The 25,328-nt window shown below is 37.9% G+C and overlaps 1 protein-coding gene across 1 annotated transcript in view; it reads left to right on the plus strand.

Annotated features, from left to right (window-relative positions):
• The window catches only part of fto (FTO alpha-ketoglutarate dependent dioxygenase), a 378,930-nt gene that overhangs the window by 167,649 nt on the left and 185,953 nt on the right, over window positions 1-25,328 (plus strand). Inside the window, exon 8 of the mRNA XM_062023825.1 lies at window positions 3,659-3,783. Within this exon, the coding sequence (XP_061879809.1) occupies window positions 3,659-3,783 (125 nt within the window). The remainder of the gene's footprint in view (window positions 1-3,658; window positions 3,784-25,328) is intronic.

Here is a 25,328-nt window from a genome sequence, read left to right on the forward strand (position 1 = left end):
TTTTTTTTTTTTTTTTTTTTTTTTTTTTTTTGTGACACCTGTCTTGTGCGGTGCAAAAGATGTAAGCGCATTATCACACCGCTCAAACACACACACAAGACGACAATCAAACCTTTCTTCAACGTCAATTAAGACAGACAGGTAGATTGTCAAAAAAAAAAAAAGGGAGAAGGGGAAGAAATGAGTGCTCCCCCCTAGTGCATTGTGGGTGTTTCTTTTTGAAAAGGAGTCTAAGGGAAGGCTCAGGAGGCGGGTGACTGTTAATGGTGAGGAAATGAATGCACTTGACTGGTGGATATGACGGGGAAAGAGACTGCTCTTAACAAGGCGTCACAGTCAGTCAGAGTTACAGATCCATCACTTCCACAAGAAGGGCCCTCCTTTTTTTTTTAATTTTTTTTTTTACGGATATTCAAAGAGTGTGTGAAGGGTAGAAGAAGACGTGGCGAAGGATGGGAGGGGATTTGAGTGGGACTGACAGCGCCACATTTAATTTGGACTGCCAGATCCTTTTTTTATTCGACTCGCTCTCAGCCGGCTTAGAGTTCTGCCGAGGACTTTGGAAGGCGAGGGTTTTGCCGCGCCGGATGCCTCCGATTAGGCTCTGATGTGCCACGTCACACTTTAAGCCGGCCTGTAATTCGTGTTCAACAGGGGGATACTCGCACATTACAGCGCGCTGTGCAAGGGCGTGATTAATTGACTCACGTTAATATTGGGTGTAATTTGCACGTCCTGTGATGTGAAACTGACTTTATGCTAGACTTAGCGACTGACGGCGTCTCGGCGATGTTCTTATGGAGTCTTGCCACACATTTCTCACTTCGGAAATAATGGAAATACAAATGATCTGTTCCAGGGTCAAACTTTGGCCTTTATAAAGTATTTTTGACAACTCTACAGGCAATGTTTACAAAACCCAAAACCAGTGAAGGTGGCACATTGTGTATGTCGTAAATAAAAACAGAATACAATGATTTGCAAATCCTTTTCAACTTATATTCAAATGAATAGACTGTAAAAACAATATATTTAATTATCGAACTCAGAAACGTATTTTTTTTTTTGCAAATCATTAACTTAGAATTAAATGGCAGCAAGACATTGCAAAAAAGTTGGCACAGCTGCATTTTTACCACTGTTACATGGCCTTTCCTTTTAACAACACTCAGTAAACGTTTGGGAACTGAGGAGACCAAATTTTGAAGATTTTCAGGTGGAATTCTTTCCCATTCTTGCTTGATGTACAGCTTAAGTTGTTCAACAGTCCGGGGTCTCCGTTGTCGTATTTTACACACTCTTTTACTGTGAAGCCACACTGTTGTAACATGTGCAAAATGTGGCTTGGTATTGTCTTGCTGAAATAAGCAGGTGCGTACATGAAAACGGCATTGCTTAGATGGCAACATATGTTGCTCCAAAACCTGTATGTATGTACCTTTCAGCATTTATGGTGCCTTCACATATGTGTAAGTTACCCATGCCTTGGGCACTAATACACCCCCATACCATCACACATGCCGGCTTTTGAACTTTGCGCCTATAACAATCCGGATGGTTCTTTTCCTCTTTAGTCCGGAGGACACGACTTCCACACTTTTCCACTTTGCATCAGTCCATCTTAGATGAGCTCGGGCCCAGCGAAGCCGGCAGCGTTTCTGGGTGTTGTTGATAAATGGCTTTGGCTTTGCATAGTAGAGTTTTAACTTGCACTTACAGATGTAGCGACCAACTGTAGTCACTGACAGTGGTTTTCTGAAGTGTTCCTGAGCCCATTTGGTGATATCCTTTACACACAGATGTCGCTTTTTGATGCAGTACCGCCTGAGGGATCGAAGGTCCGTAATATTGCTTATGTGCAGTGATTTCTCCAGATTCTCTGAACCTTTTGATATTACGGACCACAGATGGTGAAATCCTTAAATTCCTTGCAATAGCTTGTTGAGAAATGTTGTTCTTAAACTGTTCGACAATTTGCTCACGCATTGTTCACAAAGTTTTGACCCTCGCCCCATCCTTGTTTGTGGATGACTGAGCATTTCATGGAAGCTGCTTTTATACCCAATCATGGCACCCACCTGTTCCCAATTAGCCTGTTCACCTGTGGGATGTTCCAAATAAGTGTTTGATGAGCACTCCTCAACTTTCTCAGTCTTTTTTGCCACTTGTGCCAGCTTATTTGAAACATGTTGCAGGCACTACATTCCAAATGAGCTATAATTTGCAAAACAACAGAGTTTACCAGTTCAAACGTTAAGTATCTTGTCTTTGCAGTGTATTCAATTGAATATAAGTTGAAAAGGATTTGCAAATCATTGTATTCTGTTTTTATTTACCATTTACACAACATGCAAACTTAACTGGTTTTGAGTTTTGTAAATTTTGATCTTTTACTCAAGTGTACACATAGGTTAACAGACCTTTAAACCACCAAAGGGTCTTAACTCCCTTGAAGACGTAATGTGATTTAACTTTTTAACTTCTTATTGACTTACTGTACAAGTGTAAAAAGAAGCCGAGAATGAAACACTGCAATAACGAGTGGTGGCATATATTGTTGGCGTCTCTGTGAGCTAGATACACTCTGTGAGCTAGATACACTATCTTAGCTAATTAGCCAGCTAGCTATTGATCACAGACTTTGCAAATGCAATTTGGCAAATCAATATTTTAGTACATGAAATAATACAGTAATGATAATAGTACTACTACAATCATGAAAATGATTTAAAAAATAATAGTTATTAGCAAAATAATAAAATAATCATATTTATACTTAAACACATAAAAAGGTGTGGCAGCCTGATTATATTTTATACAACATAATTAATATAGATAGTATTACATTATTATTTAAAAAAAAAAAAAGTTGAAGACATTTTTAATCAGGCTTTTTACTGATAATTTTAAACTCTTTTTAAGTTCTTCATTTTTTTTTCCAGGTATTTTGTACTTTATTTATTATCATTATTAGTCGTATTGGTAGTATTCTCATTATTTTTTATTAATGTATTATTTCATTATTTATATTTTACATATTTTAAAAAATGTTTGTTTTTTAGACATTTTTATTTATTTTCCAGTGTCGACACCTCAAAGGTGTAATTTTCCCCGATCCTTAGCACCATGCCATGATTTGTTATTGTGCTTTTTGTGCACGTGTTTTATTCTTAATCTTTTTGTTTACTTTTTTTTTTTTTTTTTTACTGGTGTAAAGCCCTTTGTGTTGCACATTGCCTGTGCATATGAATAGCTGTATATTTAGATAAAGTTTGCCATATCCATACAGTTTGATTGATTTCTAACACTATAAATAACAAATAATACATTAAAATAAATAAAAATAACAATTTATCTACATTTTTAAAATGTATAATGTCCCCACCCCTTGCAGCTGTAAGGGCTTCTACAATATTTTGTGGAGTACTTCTTGGGAAATAGTTTGTTTCGCCATTCAACCAGAAGAACATTTATGAGGTCAGAGGTCACTGATTGTTGAACCTGAGAGAGGGCCCGCTACGAAGCCATCCCAAAGGTGTTAGAATCGAGGCTCAAAGCTGAAAGCAACTAATGTGTTGAAGTTTTACAATTGAGTTGACTTGTCCAAATATGTTGAACAATGGATCAAGTCATTGATGATGCATCTTTTCTCTTCCAGACCATGCTGTTCTTGGCTAAAGTGGAGGACGAGGGACAAGCCGGGGAGGACAGGCGGGACATGGCAGAGATTCTTGTGGCTGCTTTGATTGACAGACACCAGCAAAGACAGACATGGAGAGACAGGTAGCACACATTTAACAGCACACCTGGCCAATACAAACTTAAAACTCAGCCTTTAATTCAGAATACAAGTTAATCATAGAATGCTTTATGAACCCAACTATTGGTTTGGGTCTGAGCAAGACCACTTTTGATAAGTATATAAATCAAAATACTTTAAGTAACAAGGTTCAAAGGTCATATTGGTATTCCTTCCTACAATATATATTATTATTATTCTATGCTTTTAGTTGCAATATTCATATACAGTGGTTTCATACAACATTGAAAATGGACATTACACTACGATATAAGAAAACTATTAAAATAAATAATAATGCTAATAATAAAAATAATATTTGTATTTAATACATTTAGGTTGTTATAAATCACACAGATAAATGTTTATTAAATATAACTATAAAGGAGTTTAACATATAGATATGCATATACATACTATCGGAAAATATATATAAACAAAAAACAAAATATTCATATAATCATTATTATAATAGTATACAAATATGTACTACAATAATTATAATAATATAATCATTTAACATTTAAAACAAATAAAATATTGATTTTATAAAATAAGTTTGAAATGGAAAAAGATGATTTTGAATACAAAAAAATTAATACAAATAATTTAAAATAAAAGCCAAAACCAGAGTTTTATAGAAAAGAGTTTGGTAACACTTTAGTATGGGGAACACATATTCACCATTACTTAGTTGCTTATGAACATGCAAATTAGTAACATATTGGCTCTTAATGAGTCATTATTAAGTACTTATTAATGCCTTATCCTGCATGGCCTTATTATACAACCAGTAAGCCATTAACTAAGAGTCTTCCCTCAGTAACCTCAGAATTATTGCTAATTAGTAACCCTAACCCTTATATGTTCCCCTAGTGTCCAAATAACTCTAAATTATGTCTTTTTTACTTTAGTAAACAACTAATTAATGGTGAATATGTTCCCCATACTGAAGTGTTACCAAGAGTTTTTATCAATATGGTGTCTTGTGGTGCTTAAGTAAATTTTGATTGGGCCACAGATCGTCAGGCTGCTGTATGCCACTTTTTTCTTTATCATCGATGGGGTACATACTTTCTTGGAAAAAGCTTTTTATACAGAATTCTGGTGTTCTTTATCAATCATTTGTATGCATTATTAATAATGTTAGAGAAAAGTATGATTGTATCCTGGAATGAGTTTGAATTTGGGTCATACAGCTTGCGTTCATGCTGGAACAGAACATGTTCACCACAACATGTGTATTCTGCACACTGGCTGCCACGAATGGGCTTGTACTTATTGTCTTATTCAGGGAAAACAATAATACATTTCAGTTATGCAGGACTAAACAAATGCTGAACAACAAAACATGCTGATAATTGATGTTGAAGATGTCACTTTTAAATGTCCGAATGTTGCAAAAAAAAAAAAAAAAAGAACAATGTTTGCTGGGAATAATGTTTGTTGGAAAATCTGTTTCCACTGTTTTGAGGAGTGTTCCGCGCACAAGTTGTGATGTTTTTGGTCCTGGGGCCTGGCACCTCTCACATCTATCACAGCGACACGTGTGTCCTGGATAACGCCATTCACTTCCTTCCCTTCAGATAAGAGCATAGAAGAAAGAGCACTGGACATTAGCTCAGATAACGAAGGACCTCCTCACTCGCTGGCTTACGAACACACACACACACACACACACACACACACACACAAACACACACACACACACACACGCACACAAACACACACACACGGACACTCACTGATTGTTGTTTTAGCTGTTAGTTCTCACCACTCAGAGTCTTGTATAAACTAACGATGTTCACATATGATTCCCTGCTTATTGTCTCTCTCAGACTTGACCCCCGGTGTCAAACACATATACACATGCACACACACACATCTCCCAACACACACATCAGGACAGACAAAATCCAGATCTCCAAATGCGGCAAAAGAACTTCAACTAGAACCTAAGAAAAAAAAATACAAATAAAGCCGCTTAGCTTCTGAAAAATGACACACAAGGCCGGTCTTCCCATGGCGTCACCTCGAGTTGACCCGCAGCGGTGCCCCATCCAGATGAGCCTTGTAAACAAGCTGTTTCCAAACACCTCGCCTCACCGTGTCGACGCCCCCCCCCCCCCGCCCCCCAACTGGCTTGATGGCGCATTCCAAGATGCGAGTGCTGAAAGCTAGAAGCCATCCCCACGCTCACAAAACATCAGTGACACTGCTCGGCCCCCGCCACCCACAATGAACGTGACCACCTTATTATACAACCCTCCCTCTACCCAGTCCTTTAATGATGCATTCAAGTGCTTTAAGAAAATGCAAGAAATATCCCACTCTTAAGTAAAATCCAAAAACATAATTTGTTTTGTCAGTGGAACTGAATTGCAAGACGATAAACATTATTGATGAATGTGATGTTGGCATTTTTTCCCACGTAAACAACTTAAAGCAGACTTTGGGCTTACTCTCCTAAAATGTGTGCACAAACGATAACATTGTGTGTGCCATTAGTGGGGGTAATGTGCGTGATCTACTAAGACTGTGTGTACAATTAATTGGAAAATTGGTGCAGACTTGGCCCATTTAAATGTTTTTGTTAAAGTTAAGTTAAAGTACCAATGATTGTCACACACACACTAGGTGTGGTGAAATTTGTCCTCTGCATTTGACCCATCCCCTTCTTCACCCCCTGGGAGGTGAGGGGAGCAGTGGGCAGCAGCGGTGGCCGCGCCCGGGAATCATTTTTGGTGATTTAACCCCCAATTCCAACCCTTGATGCTGAGTGCCAAGCAGGGAGGCAATGGGTCCCATTTTTATAGTCTTTGGTATGACTCGGCCGGGGTTTGAACTCACAACCTACCGATCTCAGGGCGGACACCCTAACCACTAGGCCACTGAGTGTGCATCATATGCCCATGGAAATACTAATTTCCCTCCAAATTCATATTATTAAGCTCTCCAACCTGCGCTCTTTTGCAATGTTGAACAAGCAGCACACCTGTAGAATCTGTAACACCTTTTTCTGCCATTTAAATTGGCAATATACAGACGACAAAACGTTTTTAGCACTCAGACACCACACTGTGCAGGGAGGCGGTGGACCATCACAACACCGCAGCCCATTCATGCGTCTGGAATGATCTAAATACTTGCAAATGCATATTGGAAGACATATTTTCATATAAGAGATTTATTCAAAATAATAACTAAAAGAAAGGCCATTGCAAAAAAAACAAAAAAAACACCAGTACAGTAGGAGAGGGATTCATATGACCCCATTCGTCACAGTTTAACTGACACATGAACCATGACGAATTGAGGAGTGGGGGGCGGGGGTTGTACAATTCACTCAGATGGCAGTAGTGTTGAATATCTTAAAATGTGTTTTGTGGCAATTCCAACTTTGACCACAGCGTCAGTTGCTATGTAGAATGGCACTTTCCGTCATTTTCAGCAGACTGCATTACACTCACACAAGATCCACCCAGGAATGGGGCCATATGAATCCCTTTCCTACTGTATCCGTTGAATTCATTTTAGTCATCCAGCTGCTGGTAACATTATCGGTCCCTATAAAAGTACCGATTTCAATACCAATTTGTTGCAGGATAGAAAAGTGTGGATAAATAGCAGTACCTCGGTTACTAGTAATCTGTTCCAAAAGGTCCGACAAAGACCAAGTCGTAAAAAAAACCAAGTGATTTTTTTTTTCAGACATCTAAAATTATGAAAAACATTTTATAGATAATTAGTTTTACATGTAGAATACAATGCAAATATATAATTAAATGACAAATCGAGTGAATAAACGATCATTTAACATAATTTGTATCTTTTATTGATGTTTGTGAAACGATCATTTAACATAATTTGTATCTTTTATTGATGTTGTACATTTTTTCCTTGATTGCAATATTTTGATGTTTTTCAACTTCATCAAAGTGCTGGCACTTGCAACTTTCTTTGGCCCCATCGTGGCTAATTTTGCATCTGTACTTCATTTTTTAAAAAGCGCACATAAACGTGGAAAAACAGACCAGTTTGTTACCCTTAATTTTTGTTCGAAAATCAAATCATACGAAAAGTGAGGCGTATGACAAGTTAAGTAACAATTAGTTTTTTGTTCAGCGTTAGCACATAAGAACTCTGACTGAAGCGGCACGTTTCCTAGTCGTAGGTCTAAAAATCCACATCTCTTCGTTGCCCTGATGCCAACGTGCAGTATCTTCACCGTCGCCATCATCTTAGCCCCCGCGCAGGAAATGCTTAGTCCTTGTCAGCAGGACAGACATATACGTTGACTCTATCATCAGCGAAAGACCGATTAGATTAGATTTTCAAGGAGGCCTAGCAGCACCCCACACAATGCGTTTGAACTCTAGCTGCTCTCCGTCTTTACACGTTAAATATCCTCCTCAACCCCCCCACCCCCCTAAACATCCCTCCCTGCACCACCATTTGCCTAAAGCCAGGGGTCATCCTTTCAAGTGGCTGTCAACAGATAGCATTTACACCAAGATAAACACATGGCTGGATGCAATGTTAAGTGAGACGTACTGGCAGTGATTGCTGGGTGGGTGGGTCACTTTATTTACATTGATTAGAACCTTTGGAAGGAATTTAATGATTCACTTTTATTCTATCATAAGATGCTGATTAGTTTCCCTTCACACAATAGGCAACAGGTAGGCTTTTATCATTATATCCTAATATGGCCTCTTGTTTCCATGGTTTCCACTCAGCGTGATTGATGACTGTAGCTAGAGGCGCATAAACATGAACCAAGCAGCGCTGATTGATTTCTAGCTGGTCACGCCGGTTAAAGCAGCACTGAAACACTGGTCTCCTCGCTTGCTAGCTACTTGTTTACCTTTTTTTGCATATGTTTACCTACTTTATTACATAGTTTACCTATCTTTACCTACGTGTTTACCTTCTTTTACGTATGTTTACCTACTTTATTACATATTTTACCTATGTTTATCTATATGTTTACCTTATTTTACCTATGGTTACGTACTTCATTACATATTTTACCTATGTTTAGCTACGTGTTTACCTTATTTCACCTACGGTTACCTACTTTATTACACATTTGACCTATGTTTACCTACGTGTTTACCTTCTTTTACCTATGGTTACCTACTTTATACCATATTTTACTTTGGTTTGCCGTATTTTGCCTGTGTACCTGCGTTATACCATATTGTATTCTTCCGCCTATGTTTACCTAGTTTATCACATATTGTACCCATGTTTACCTTCTTCCGCCTGTTTACTTACTTTATTACATATTTTACCCATGTTTACCTCCTGTCTATGTTTACCTACGTGTTTACCTTCTTTTACCTATGGTTACCTACTTTATACCATATTTTGCCTATCTTTACCTACTTTATACCATATTATACCTATGTTTACCTTCTTCCGCCTATGTTTACTTACTTTATTACATATATTACTCATGTTTACCTCCTTCTGCCTATGTTTACCTCCTTCACCCCATCCTTTACCTATGTTTATCTACTTTATACCATATTGTACCTATGTTTACCTTCTTCCGCCTATGTTTACTTACTTTATTACATATTTTACCCATGTTTACCTCCTTCTGCCTATGTTTCCCTCCTTCACACCATCCTTTACCTATGTTTATCTACTTTATAACATATTTTACGTATGCTTATCCTGCTTATGTGTGCCTCCTTTACAACATTCTTTACCTTTGGTTACCTTCTTCTGTCTATTTACCTACTTTACTTTACACCATATTTTACCTGTTTTTACCTTTTCTGACAATTTTTACCTACTTTATACTATATTTTACTTATGTTTACAGTCTTCTCCCAATACTAACCTACTTTATACTATTACGTACCTATGTTTATCTTCTTATGCCTATGTTTGCCTTAATTTATGATTTTTTTTTTACCTACATTTATCTACTTGTTTACCTTCTTCTGCCTATATTTAGCTAATTCATGCCACCTTTTCTGTATGTTTACCTTCTTCCACCTGTTTACCTACTTTATACCATCCTTTGCCTATTTTTATCTTCTTGCGCCTGTGTTTACCTTATTTTTACCATATTTTACCTACGTGTATCTACTCTTTACCGTCATCTGCTTATGTTTACTGGTTTTCTAACACATTTGACCTATGTTTGTCAAATTTGTACCTTGTTCTGTTTGTTTACCTACTTAATATTTTTTTTCCCTATGTTTACCTACTTTTTAGTCTTATTCCTATATTTACCTTCATTATAAAATTAAAGTTAAAGTACCACTGATAGTCACACACACACTAGGTGTGGTGAAATTATTCTCTGCATTTGTCCCATCCCCTTGTTCGACCCCCTGGGAGGTGAGGGGAGCAGTGAGCAGCAGCGGTGGCCCATAGTTACCTACTTGTTTACCTTCTTTTGCCTATGTTTGCCTACTCTATACCATCTTTTACCAATGTATAACTACTTACTAACACTACAATAGCAGAGCAGGTGAGTGTACCACACAGGAAGTGCAGATTGTTCAGCAGGATGTCACCTCTAGAGAATAGGGATATTCGGATCAGAAACGGCATATCCAAATGTCATTGGAACAAATTGCATTGAAGATGCCAGCTACTTTTTGAGCTTCTGAAAATGTGGAGAAAAGTTAAATAAGGTTTCATATTTTTAGATACATTTTTTTTACAGTAGCATGCAGCTGTAAAGCATGTTGCCATACGTACAACCTTTTTGTTTAATGTGTAAAGGTTGGGAAACTGTCCTCGTCCATAAGGGTTGAAATGTTGGACTTCCCAGTTTTGTAGAACACCTCAGAACGCCACCCCCTCCCTTAACCGCATGTCCCCTCTTTTAACTTGTGATGTCTTTACATGGTGTGATGCTGTCTCCTCTGCTTTGGCTGAACCTCCTGTATGATTTGACCTTAAAAACCAGCCCCTAAGCGAAAAACAAAAGCCCAGAGGTTAGGGACCAACAGACAAAAGCAAACAAAACGCTTTGTCACAGCGGGCGGACAAACACCGAACGGAACAGCTGTGAGTTTTGTAGTGACCATGCAAACTGCTGTAGGCTTTGTAAGGTCATTATATGATAATGAAAATCATTACGGAATTACACGGGGGTTTAGGACACGGGAGCAGCGGGGAGAGAAAAAGGGAGGATCGGGGAGGGCCACATTGGGTTTGATAAATGGACTGTGAAGGTGCCCATCTGGCCACTCTGTAGCTTTTTTCTTCCTGTTCTTTTATCCACTCGCTCGTCCTTTACTGGCCCTTATTTCATTGCCCTCCTCTGTTCTCCAGAGGGCCACTCTTTAAGAGAGAGCAGGCCTCCAGTGAAAGATTAACAGAGTGCAAACCTCAACTCAACCTCTGCAGCCGGAGGAGCCGGTGGGTGTGTGTTGCAGAGAGGGGGCGGCGGGCGACAGGCGGAGGTGTTTATGAGCCAAGCGGCGTTTGTGCCTGACTTGGCAAACCCGGCCCTCCCATCTCTCAGCTCTGAGAAAAGACAGCAAACGACCTCTGACACTGGAAACAGTTGGACCCGGATGTGCGAATGAAAAGCGTTCACAGCGGTTTTTCGGCTCAGCGCTCAGTAATGACGCCCGTGGTTGGCTGCGTTGTACTTCCTCCTTACTTCAAACAATGGGGTCCATCGTTTTTTGGAGTCGGAGCTCATAAATGCGCAAAAACAAACAAAAAAAGTTTGATGGAATTCTGGCAGCTGGTAGCCTCGAGGGAGCCTCGAGCGCCCCTGGTGTTTCCGTGTGATTTTGATGTTTGTATTTCATGCTGCGTTTGAGGGAAAGTGGGCCAGTCTGACCTCAAAGCAGTCCAGGAAAACAAAGTCAATTGTAAACAAATAAATAAATATTTGCTGCGTGTGTGAAGGGAACATTTGTTTTTGGTGGCCTTGATATACAGTCATGTGTAAAAAGTAGGACACCCCAAAGTTTGACGCCCATTAGTCCAAGTGACTTGAAATTTCTCATACAGCTCATTTGTTTGTGTAAACCAGGGGTGCCCACACTTTTTCAGCAGGTGAGCTACTTTTTAAATGACCAAGTCGAAGTGATCTACCTCATATATATATATATACACACACACACTCGCATATATATATATATATATATATATATATATATATATATATATATATATATATATATATATATATATATATATATATATATATCCTTGCTCCTGATGGGCCTGGTTAGCGCTGTGCATGGCAGCTCCCGCCATCAGTGTGTGAATGTGTGTGTGTGAATGTGGAAAATAGTGTCAAAGCGCTTTGAGTTCCTTAAAAAGGTAGAAAAGTGCTATACAATTACAACCCATTTACAATTTTCTGGTCGGACGGTTTTTCCAAAAAATAATAATATGACTCCTGTAATGCGACCTATAATCCGGTGCACCTTATATATGGAAAAAAAGATACGAAATATTCATCGGTGCGCCCTGTGGTCCTGAAAATACGGTATGCTGGCATGTAGTGATGGGTAAATGATGCCTCAGTGAGTGTCTGACACACTCATTTTCTGTATTGACACCGTGTGAAAGAGGCTAACGTTGTATTTTGTTCATAGAATGGCACAATTTGAGTGATTTTGAAAGTGTGATTTTGATTTGATTAGTTTTGAACTATTGGAGTGCCTCAACTTTTCTAATGAAAGGTATTCCATTGCCGTTCTTTCTTTCGTCTTCTAAACAAATAGGTAACTAATTATGGCCAATTGTACTGCTGTCGTCTGGTATAAAGGTCCATGTTAGGGTGTCTATTTAATTCCGTTCCCGGGGTCTCTATTGTGAGACAAAGAAACCATCCGATGACGTGGTGAAAGGACGCAAAATAATGTCCACGTCTTCACAGCTGCTCTCATCACTCAGCTGTCCGGCTTGACCCGTGACCCCGCGAGCTGTCTTCCAGTGTCCGTCAAGCTTTATGTTTCCTTCCATTGTTACCCCTCTCTTGTCCTCACCTGGGCTCTACAAAAGACCCGGCCTGTCATCAAAAGCCAGGGTCACCGGGGGCCAGCAAGGGGCCGGAGTGGCGACGTTGGAGCCATGTGCCCGGTCAGCGATGACCCTTTACCAGTGTTGTCTGCTACCAGAATCACCCCGGAGGGGATGCTGAGACATAAGGGGAGGGAAGAGACCTTCATTGGCTTCATTCCTGGAGTGGTGACATGTCTTTTTGTGTCAGTCCTCCTGACTCCGCCTCCATTCCTGCACACAGGGCTGGGACAAAGACTTGGGAGACAATAGGGGTGTCCATGTCCCTGTTGGGATTTGGAGAGCTTGTCAGTGTTGTGTCTACAATTAAGATGGACGGAGCACAGTCTTATCTAAATCCATACAAGCTGTACAAGCCTAGCCTAAAGTACATACATTTCCATGGTGTTGTACCTCGAGAATAGATCAATTTGGGGGGGCACATTTCCAGAAAGCTAAGCACCGGGGGTGTCCGACTTCTCCCTTCACTATTAGTCTTATTTTGTATTTATTCGATTTATTTTGTCAGAGTTACAGGACCTTCTGCAATAAAGCTAGTCAAAGGTCACCTATATGACCGCACTTAAGAATCTTCTTCAAAAATGTGAGTCCCTCCAAGTTTTTTGACCTGAACTTGCGGTAGCCCAAAGAATGAAAAAGAGAGGACCTAAAATAGAACCTTGAGGAACACCACTAGTGTAACTAAAGAAGTTGAACAAATGACTACTGACTGCATCTGAAGTAAACAAGCTAAAGTAACGCCTTAGTTACATAAATCAAATTACGAAAACAAATTGTAAAAGGAGAGGACTTAAAGGGGGGTCTTGAGGAATGACTCAGTTATGGAAATCACAAGTTTGGGCCCCAGTGTTCGATGTCTGCTAGCAAGGTTAAAATGTAAATGCAAGGATCTGCCCATGTGTTTACAGTGGGCCAAGTCCCTCTATACAACAGGAGCACTTGAGTGTTTGTCTCCCAAGTTTTGAACTGAACTTGGGGTTCAGTCTGGGGTCATTCCATGGTCAAATTTGGTTCTCTAGGCCCTGGTGAAATGGTTCCTGAAATGTACAGTAATGTGTACCTTGATTTACAAACCCCACATTGGACAAACGTTCCGATTTAAAAACCATATGCCTTGATTTACAAACCTCACTTTGGACAAACGTTCCGATTTACGAACCGTAGGCCTTGATTTACAAACCCCACATTGGACAAACGTTCTGATTTACAATCCATAGGCCTTGATTTAAAACCCCCACATTGGACAATTGTTCCGATTTGCAAACCATAGGCCTTGATTTACAAACCCCACATTGGACAAACTTTCCGATTTACAAACCTTAGGCCTTGATTTACAAACCCCACATTGGACAAACTTTCCGATTTACAAACCATACGCCTTTATTTACAAACCACACATTGGACAAACTTTCCGATTGACAAACCATAGGCCGCAGCATGGTGGTGAAGTGGTTAGTGCTTCCTTACATGGAGAAGGTCCGGCAGGGTTTGATTCCCGGCCTCTGAGTGTTTTTGGGGTGTTTCTGTGTGGAGTTTGCATGTTCTCCCCGTGACTGCGTGGGTTTTTTCCGGCTAATCCGGCTTCCTCCCACCTGCAAAGACTGTTAGCTAAAACACAAAAAATGGGCCCTAGTGTGTGAATGTGAGTGTGAATGTTGTCTGTCTATCTCTGTGATGAGGTGGCGACTTGTCCAGGGTGTACCTTGGGATAGGCTTCAGTGCCCCTGCAACCCCGAGAAGGACACTCAGTTTAAAATGAATTGATGGATGGAACCATAATCCGACAACAATTTGCTTTAGTGTATGAACCTTGTCTCCATGTACGATTGTTTTCAACCACCTTATTTGTGCCCGCCAGCACATTCATTGTGGGTAGCTACAGTGGTACTTAGTGTGTTTTCAAGTCTATTTTAGCCTTTTTACAGCATTTGTCTACTTTTGCTAGCTCAACACAACTCAAAAAAGGCGGTTTGTTGTTAAAAACATTAAAGAAGTATCCACAGCGTTGTCGACCCTCCCCATCCCTCTCTCCTCCCGCTGCTCGCAAAAACAATTAACCAACAAGATCAAGTGGACTTTATTTTTTATTCTTTCCTAATCATTGTAGCGACCTGGCTTTTAAAGTTAACATGTTTTGTTATTTCAAACTGAGTGCACCACAGGGATAGTGACAGTGTGTGTGCGTGTCGGCAGGGTGACTGATATGAGGACAGTTCAGCTAGGTGCTGTTTTTTTTACTTTATTATTAAATAGAAAAACATCCATCACCCCCTTATGTTTGTTTGATATACAGAACTGTATATAACTTTCTATTGTGTTCCTTATATTATTGTCAAGGCTGCAACCCAATGTTTGTTTACATTGTTTCTTATGGGTAAATTTGCTTCAACATAAAAAAAACATTTAAGAACCCTGTTAAAAAAGAAAAAAAGAAAAAAAAAGAACCCTGTTCAAGAAAAAATTCAATTCATAAAAGGAAGTTCCATTGTACCGTATTTTTGGGGACTATAATGCACACTTTAAAATCCTTAAATGTTTTTAAACATCGACAAAGATGTATGTAATAATTCTCCTTGTGCTTACCGACTTCAAAGTAGTTTTATTTGTTACATGGTGTGACCAATAGATGGCAGTCACACATAAGAGATATGTGTGGACTGCAGTTTGACGCCTATTCAATAAATGACATTAGCAAGTACCCATAAGCAAGCAACACCAAAACTTTGATGCTTCATTGAGAATATAGAACATTACACTAATCCGTCAAAATGTTTTAGTACAACTTTGGTATGCTACGAAGCCGCACAGCTTGATGGAACGCGGAGCATTGTGGCTACGGTAGTCAGACGTACTGTGCTTCAACATAAGAGTATTATTATGGTGTGTAAATAAGGACCCCAAAATGGCACCTATGAGGAGACATATTTGGCGTTTTGTTTCGCATTATTATGCAAAACCATTTTTTCTTACCTATTGGTTTCTGCTGATGTGTATTTGGGATCTGCATAAGTCTGGAAAATGTAGTCAATGAGCTCCTTCTTTTTCGCCATTCTCTTGTGGGGCATTCATCCTCCACTGTTGCCATTTCTAATATAAAGTAGCGTACAGTTCTGACCTATATCTGTCAGTAGTCTCGCTATGGAAGCGCTAAAAACTACCCGTACAATAAAGATAACAGGGAGAAGACGCTGTCGAAGTGGAGGGACATAAATAAGACCGCCCACAAAATGTGCATCCTGAATAGACCCTCAGAAAGCGACTTGAAGATGGTCTATAAAACATAATCTATGCAACATTTTGACCAAAGAACCACCATTACATGTTATGTAGACCACAAGGAAGTGTTTTAAATGTAGAATTAAGAAATCATGATATGACCCTTTTAGTGTGCCTTAAAGTTCGTTGTCTTTTGTATGAAAATGCACCCTATGGTCCGAAAAATACGGTAATTACTCGCTGCTGCTCAGTTTGTCTCAATCCGTTCTTGCTTCCAACTCTTGTTTACTTGCTAGTTTATGAAGTAAAAGAGCAAAACAAATAAGAACATGTCATCTGTCTCTTTCATCAGCGATCAGCCTGTAATTAACACAGGCTGTCGTCTAATTTGTCTGTTTTTATCTGCAACATGCCTCTGTGGTTCCGCTCCACAGAGTGCAAGCATTTTTTTTTTTGTTTTTTTTTTGCGAAAAGCGCGCTTGATTGTAAATTATGAATTTGTGTGCTCGCTCCTTGTTTAGTAATCAGTCAGTTATGCACGACACGTCCTGACCTCAGCACAGCTGCTCTTTTCCAAGGAACATCCTAGTGGGTATTAGCTCCCAGGCTGGAAAGTACATCAGAATGTTCTTTCGGGAATGTGATTGACGACTCTGATGTTGCCGCACTGGAACAACAACTTAGTCATTAGCCGTAGACGTGCTGCATGCATTCTCGTGTTCTGCGGTCAAGGCGATGACTCGCCATCATCGCCGCCTTGTTTTGTTTCCTGCGTCCCATTAAAAGTGCCACCAAACAATCCCACAGATATTTCATGAGACTTTTTCTCACCCGTTAAGCTCGTTCTTTAATATGGAAACAGGAATTGTGTTTGTGGGAATGACTCTGCGGTAAAAAAGTGGCCTGTTTTTTACTGGTAGTCATCAAAATAAGGACATTCCCGGCGGTTTAAGCCCAGCATCCCGGAGAGTTGTTAGAAAATGATGGGGTCAGGATGTGTGTGGCAGACATGTGCAACAAATGGCAGGCAGGAGCCTAGCATTTTGGGGTTATTGGTGTATGGGCGTGCACCCTTAAAATGAGCAGTACACGTCGTTATGGTGTCCCAAGTGCACGGTTATTGGTTAAAAGTTGTGTTCCCATGCAAATGAACTGCATTTATGTCTCTCGTAAATGTTGTTGTGTTTCCGTTAACAACTTGCATATTTTCTTGGTGACACAATGTGTGGTTTAGAAATTTTGTTAGGGAAATTTTAACCACCAAACTATCAAAATATGTTGACCTTTTTTTTTAATCTATTATTGTGACAAATTAATAATATTGTGACTAATTTAGTTTTTTTTTTACATATTTTATTTACATTTTTGCAATAATAAACCTTTATTCTTTAGAGTGATGACTTTTTTTACGTAATTACATTTTTTTATTTTAAATTATAACAATTTAAGTCTTTTTTTTCCTTAATCCTGGCTTTTTTTGTAATTAAAAGTATTCTCATCACTTCAACAGTGTTTAAACGTTTTTCTATTGATATGACTTTTGTCTCAATTTTAAAAAAGCTTTTATTTTTTTGTACTTTTATAATACTACACAATCAATTCTCAATAAATTTAGGACTTTTCTCTTTCAATATTTTTGACTTTATTTTAATTTTATTATAACCGTACTCTCATTTCCAATCCAATCCACTTTATTTATATAGCACATTTAAACAACAAAAATGTTTCCAAAGTGCTGCACAACAAGATTAAAAACAATATTAAAAACAATATTCAAATATTATCCTTAGCTCCACCAATGACTGAATAAAAACAAAAAATAAATAAATATAAAACCAATATATTGCATATATTTATTGCAATAATGACATTTTCCCTTTTACATTTTCTTTTCATAACATTATTATACTACTTTAAACAGTTTGACAACTTTTTTTCTCATTTTATTTCATTATTTTTATAATATTAAAATTTTACTTGTATACATATGACTTTTTCCTCATAATATTATGAAGTTATTTTCATACTTTTACCATTTCCCTTTTACAATTATGACTATTTGGTTGGTTGTTGACTAAGTTTTTCAATTTAATTCTTATTAAAATGATGCCTTTTATCTAGTGTTATTATGATTTTACTTTCATTATATTGTAATTTTACTATAATTAAAATATTAACTTGCTTTAATAATTTTTTTTTTTTTTTTAAATACATTTAAAAAAATTTAAAAAAGTGTTCCGGCCCTGCCATGAGGTGGCGACTTGTCCAGAGTGTACCCTGCCTGAATGCAGCTGGGATAGGCTCCAACCACCCCCGTGACCCGGAGAGGGACAAGAAAATGGATGGATGGATGTTACTTTAGTTAAAAAATGTGCGATTTCCATTGATGTTATGACTTTATTTTTATAATATTAAAAAAACACTTATTAAAATTATGACTATATAGTTAAATGATGGCTTTGTTTTGGTTATATTAACATATTTCCATTAAAATTCTGGTATTATGAATTTATTTTCATGATATTAAACTTTTATTATAATTAAAACAATCACTTTCTCTAATAATAAAATTAATCAATTTTTTTTATATTTACCGTATTTTTCGGACTATAAGTCGCTCCGGAGTATAAGTCGCACCGCCCGAAAATGCATAATAAAGAAGGAAAAAACTATATATAAGTCGCACTGGAGTGTAAGTCGCATTTTTGGGGGAAATGTATTTGATAAAACCCAACACCAAGAATAGACATTTGAAAGGCAATTTGAAATATATAAAGAATAGTGAACAACAGGCTGAATAAGTGTACGTTATATGACGCATAAATAACCAACTGAGAACGTGCCTGGTATGTTAACGTAACATATTATGGTAAGAGTCATTCAAATAACTATAACATATAGAACATGTTATACGTTTACCAAACAATCTGTCACTCCCGATCGCTAAATAACATGAAATCTTCCTCCTCGGTGTCGCTCCTGGTATGCCCCGCTAGCGTCCATTCTTTTTGCTGCGCGATCGCAGTTTTCTGGTGCATATTTCACTACGTCCAGCTTGTAATCTGCAGTATATGATTTTTTTTTGGGGGCCATTTTAGTTCAGTCCTTCTCAGTTTTTATAAGTTACCGCCAACGTTGATGTGATCCATTTTAATAGCTCCGCAGTAGCGTATAGCATATAGCAGTTAGCATTCCAAAACCCACAATGCACTTCTGCCATGACCCGCCCCCGCCGAATTCTTATTGACTGACGTGTGAGTGACGATTGCTGCCATTTGCTTCGTCGCTCACGCGAATGAGAGAAATAATAGTATTTGATATTTTACGGTAATGTGTTAATAATTACACACATAAGTCACTCCGGAGTATAAGTCGCACCCACGGCCAAACTATGGAAAAAAAACTGCGACTTATAGTCCGAAAAATACGGTATATATTTTATTTAAACATTGTGCATTTTCCATTGATATTATGACTTTATTTACATATACTGTGAGTTAACCCTTTATTATTATGTATTTCTTCACTATATTATAGTTTTCTTGATTTCTATATTACAGGTTTATCTCATTAAGCAAAACTGTCTTTATTATATAATTTAAGTTTTAAGATTTTACAACTCAGCTTTATAAATTAAAATTGTTCTCATACTGTCCAGCTACTACCCTTTTTTTATTCTAATGGTCAGATATTTTCACATTATTAGTGTATCATTCATGAACAAAAACATTATTTTTTCTGCTTTAATCCTGTTTTGTTTGCAATACAATCCGTATTAGTTGGATTTTGCATGTCTAGTTAATATGTTTGTCTAACTCCGTTGGTATAACGGCCGTACCAGCAACTTGTGGGCTCCATGTTCGATCCCCGCTTCCGCCATCCTGGTCACTGCTGTTGTGTCCTTGAGCAAGACACTGTACCCACCTGCTCCTAGGACCACCCGCACTGGTTTAAATGTCTCTTGAAGACGTGGATCATGGGTTTCACCGCGTAACACGCTTTGAGTCTCTGGAGAAAAAGCGCTATATAAATATAATCCACTTCACCTCACATTGTTGTTGCCAAGTCTGAGCAGTGATACCATTGAATCTAAACCTCTAAAGTCATGTCCAGTGTGTGCATAGACACATGCAAGACAAGTGTGCCACATGTTCATCGCCACACACACACACACACACCTGTACACCCCCACTCCCCTCTTCCAACACACACACACACACACAATCTCCACTCTTTAATTATAACCTACGCCGCTGGAGCACTTCATTTCATAGGCAGCATATTGTCTCTTCAAGGCTGGCAGGCGGGTCATAAATTATCCTGAAGGTGAGGATGGAAGTTGGAGGAGATAGTTATGAAAATTTCATCTGTCTGCCGTAGCGGCCGCAGCTGCTCCTGTCGCCAGCCGCGTGCTGGAGAAATTACACCGGGTCAGCGTCGCTGTGTGTGTGTGTGTGTGTGTGTGTGTGTGTGTGTGTGTGTGTGTGTGTGTGTGTGTGTGTGTGTGTGTGTGTGTGTGTCCCATATGGATATGTGTGCCAACACATGTGAACAGCACACCAGTCATTGTTGTTTATGTGTGTGTGCGTAGTTGGGACAAGGTGCGCTGTGGGTCAGGCCCGCCTGTCAGTGCCGGGAACGTCTCTGGCGTCCGTGTCACCTCGGGGTCCCGGTGCGAGGGGTGGCGGGGAGGGGGGCACTGGGAGGACTTGGTGAGAGAGGGAGCGGGGGGGCGGGGGGGACGTCACGAGCTCGCAGGGCGGTCCCCAAGCTGTCTGAGTTCATTACCTCTACAAGAACGGGACGTGGCCGGCAGGAGGCCAGACCTTCCGTCGCCACCTACCGTGATCATCTACCGCGACGCCGACTGCGCACGTGTGTGTGTGTGTGTGTGGGCGTGTGCATGTGAATGGCGGTCACGGCATACGTGTGACACGAATTGTGCTGAGTAGGGCATTCGGCCATGTTTGCTGACAGTCATGTGACTGGAGATAGCATTTGTGGCGCCACCTACGGGTTGTGCTCAAATCTCTTCGGAAGACATGTTTGCATACATGTTGTGCAGATGTTTAGGGGTGTTGATGTGGAGGGGAAATTGGGGATTTTGTCCCCCCCCAAAAAATTCTGCCAAATTAAGATGCAAGGTAAAGAATACATTATACACAATTAATGTAGAAGAGTAAGTTCAACAATAGTGTTGCTTGTGTCAAATTAGGAATGTCTAAGGCCCCTTCTACACGGTTATCCAGGGTAAATCCCACCTAACCTTATCCTTGTCCACACACACACGCACACACACAAAGGTCGTTTAAGACCCCCTCCCCTCCTCCGTCCGCCGGCGCAACGCGACCTAGTACGCATGCGCGGAAAATGCGCACGTCATACACTGCAAAAAGTCAGTGTTCAAAAACAAGGAAAACAAAATACAAAAACTAGGGGTATTTTACTTGAACTAAGCAAAATTATCTGCCAATAGAACAAGAAAATTTGGCTTGTCAAGACTTTCCAAAACAAGTAAAACTAGCTAACCTCAATGAACCCCAAAATACCTTAAAATAATTATATTCTCACTAATAACAAGTTCACTTTTCTTGATAGAAAAAACAAATGAGACCTTTTTTCTCAATATGTTAAAAAATATTCTCAAATTAAGTAAATGCTAGTGCCATTATCTTGACATATGTGCTCTGCATTACATTTCTTAAAACCAGCAAACTTATACTAAAAACTGTCCAGTTGTTTATGTATTTTAATTTTGAAGAATTTATCTGAATGTGCATGACCTATTTCTGTTCAAAATTGTTTGAAAGGTCAAATGTTTAAATATTAACTGTCAGTTTACTGTAGTGTGCCAACTGTACTACTATATGAGTACGTATTTTCTATAGTTTCTTTGAAAATAAGACAGCAAAGTCCATTTGGCTGTCATCTGTTTTAGTTATGAGACACTATTGTGTCAAAGTCATGATTTTTTATTTCATCCTTGAAATAAAAAATGATTGCTTTGAAAAAGCAGTTTTATACTTGAGTGTTGATGACATAGCTTTGCAACAGTTGTTATTCTAGTTTCAAGCATGTTTTACTCAATATAGGTCATAACATCTCAGAAACAAGCTGTAATATCTTACTGAGATCATTTAGGACCAAAACCCTTAAAATAAGTAAAACACTCTAACATAAAATCTGCTTAGTGAGAAGAATTATCTTATCAGACAGAAAATAAGCAAATATCACCCTTATTTGAGATATTTAATCTTACTTAGATTTCAGTTTTTGCAGTGTAGTCACCTCCAGTGTTGCTTTGTGTGCAAAATCTTAAATGTAACTTATCTGAACAATTTCCAGTGTTGTGGTATTTCAATTAACTGGAATCCAGTGTGCTGTGGGGCCCTATTGTAGTGAATCACACCTGAGACATCATAAATTAACCACATTTTTAATGGACACATGTAAGTAAACAATGTGATAAATAACATTTTACAACAATTAATCAAGGAATCTAGATATCTGGTCAGGACACTCCTCACTCTTTTGCCTTCACCTATATTGGCCATTTATTTTTGGTGACTTTATATACTCTAGACCTAGACGTTGAGTCCGCGACATACATGGCGGACAATAACTGATACAGTCTGCTTTGCCAGTCCAAATGCATTCGCTGTTTTTCGTAGTCTTCACTCGACAGCCAGGTAATACAAATCATACGCTACCTTTTGTTATCACATTCACGGGAGCCCGCATTCTCGTTGTCTCTCCTTTGACAAATGGACAAAGTTTTTGGTAAGGAGAATCACAGCTAACCTGGTTATTTGAAAGTTCTCTTAGATTTATTATTTTAAGAATTATAGATTTTTTGAAGATGTGGTTTTCCCTCTTTAATTTCCTGTTTATATATATATATGTTTATATATATATATATATATATATATATATATATATATATATATATATATATATATATATATATATATATATATATATATATATATATATATATAAGGGCTGCAACTAACGATTAATTTGATAATCGATTAATCTGTCTATTACTTCGATTAATCGATTATTAATCGGATGAAAGAGACAAACTACGTTTCTATCCTTTCCAGTATTTTATTGAAGAAAAACAGCATACTGGCACCATACTTATTTTGATTAGTGTTTCTCAGCTGTTTGTACATGTTGCGGTTTATAAATAAAGTTTTATTTAAAAAAAAAAATTAAAAACCTCTGCGCATGCGCATAGCATAGATCCAACGAATCGATGACTAAATTAATCGGCAACTATTTTTATAATCGATTTTAATCGATTTAATCGATTAGTTGTTGCAGCCCTAATATATATATATATATATATATATATATATATATATATATATATATATATATATATATATATATATATATATATATATATATATATATATATATATATATATATACATATATATATATATATATATATATATACATATATATATATATATATATATATATATATACAGTAATACGGTACTTAAAAATTGTATTACAATTAGTTTAAATTGGTAAACAATAAAAATATGAATATTTAAATAAAAAAATTAATAGGTATATTTCTTTGAAATGTTTTCTTCATCCAAATTTTAATTTAAAAATGTATTTATTAGGTAATTCAAATTGTATTAAGATATGATCCATATTCCACATTTAGTAGCAATTTTACATCCTTATACACAGTTTTTTTTATTTTTTTTATTTAAATGTTTTATTATTTATAATTGTCTTTATTGTAGTTGTATAGAATATTTTCCTTTATTTGCCTTCTGAATCGAAACACAATTGTCCTTTTCCACGTCATGCTTTTTGGACATTTTTGAAATATTTTTTGAAGCATATTTTAAAATTTGTGTGTCCTAATTAAGTGTTTTCAAGTATAAAAATGACAGGATAAACAACAAAATATCAATACTACTGTAGTGTTAGCCAAACCAATCAGCGTGTGCTGTTCAGTATGGTGGCCACTGATTAGCTCAGCCTCAGACCGCATTACAACATTGGTTTGAAAGAGTGTAAAAATGACTTAAAGGGTGTTAATTCACATCTAGAGGGCTCTCATAATGTTGAAAACATATTTAGGAGGCCGCAAACAAGTTTTTTTATGGTCTAGCTAGGAAAATATTTGATTCATAATGAACATTTGTACAAAACCCAAAACCGGTGAAGTTGGCACGTTGTGTAAATGGTAAATAAAAACAGAATACAATGATTTGCAAATCCTTTTCAACCTATATTCAATTGAATAGACTGCAAAGACAAGATATTTAACGTTCAAACTGATAAACTTTATGTTTTGCAAATATTAACTCATTTGTAATTTGATGCCTGCAACATGTTTCAAAAAAAGCTGGCACAAGTGGCAAAAAAGACTGAGAAAGTTGAGGAATGCTCATCAAACACTTATTTGGAACATTTTTGACAACGTAGACCCCGGACTGTTGAACAATTTAAGCTGTACATCAATCATTAGTGGGAAAGAATACCACCTAAAAAGCTTTGGTCTCCTCAGTTCCCAAACGTTTACTGAGTGTTGTTAAAAGGAAAGGCCACGTAACACAATGGTAAAAATGCCCCTGTGCCAACTTTTTTGCAATGTGTTGCTGCCATTAAATTCTAAGTTAATGATTATTTACAAAAAAATGTTTAAGTTTCTCAGTTGGAACATTAAATATCTTGTCTTAGTAGTCTATTCAATTGAATATAAGTTGAAAAGGATTTGCAAATAATTGTATTCTGTTTTTATTTACGAGTTACACAATGTGCCAACTTCACTGGTTTTGGATTTTGTACTTTCGCGGTCATGTCCGGTACCAATTAACAGCGATTAGCTCCACTTTGTGTACCTGTAAGGCCTCAGCAAGGTATAGGCTAACCAGCGTATTAATGCTCAAATTGTTTCTAAACATGTCTTTATTTTTTTTTTAGCATTATTGTACTTTTGGAGCAGTTGTTGAAGTCATCAAGTATGGTGTGCAGCCCAATAAAAATGTCTGAAAGTGGGATGCTGCGGCGGCACTTTCTTGACACAACATCTCCTCAGCTATTCCGAGTGGCAATTAGCGAGAGCGGCAAGAAAAGAAAAACACAATAAAACTACCAACCCCCCCTCCCTTCCTTTCCCCCGATGCCAATCCGCCAGTCCCTGCAAAAATTCTATTAGGGGCAAAGTCCAAAGCTGTTAATTACAATTCTAACTAGCCCGGCCTCCTGACGAATGGATGGCGATGTCGGATAAAAAGGGATATCAGCGATTTCACTT

This window comes from Entelurus aequoreus, linkage group LG02 (assembly GCF_033978785.1).
Source record: "Entelurus aequoreus isolate RoL-2023_Sb linkage group LG02, RoL_Eaeq_v1.1, whole genome shotgun sequence".
Lineage (NCBI taxonomy): Eukaryota > Metazoa > Chordata > Actinopteri > Syngnathiformes > Syngnathidae > Entelurus > Entelurus aequoreus.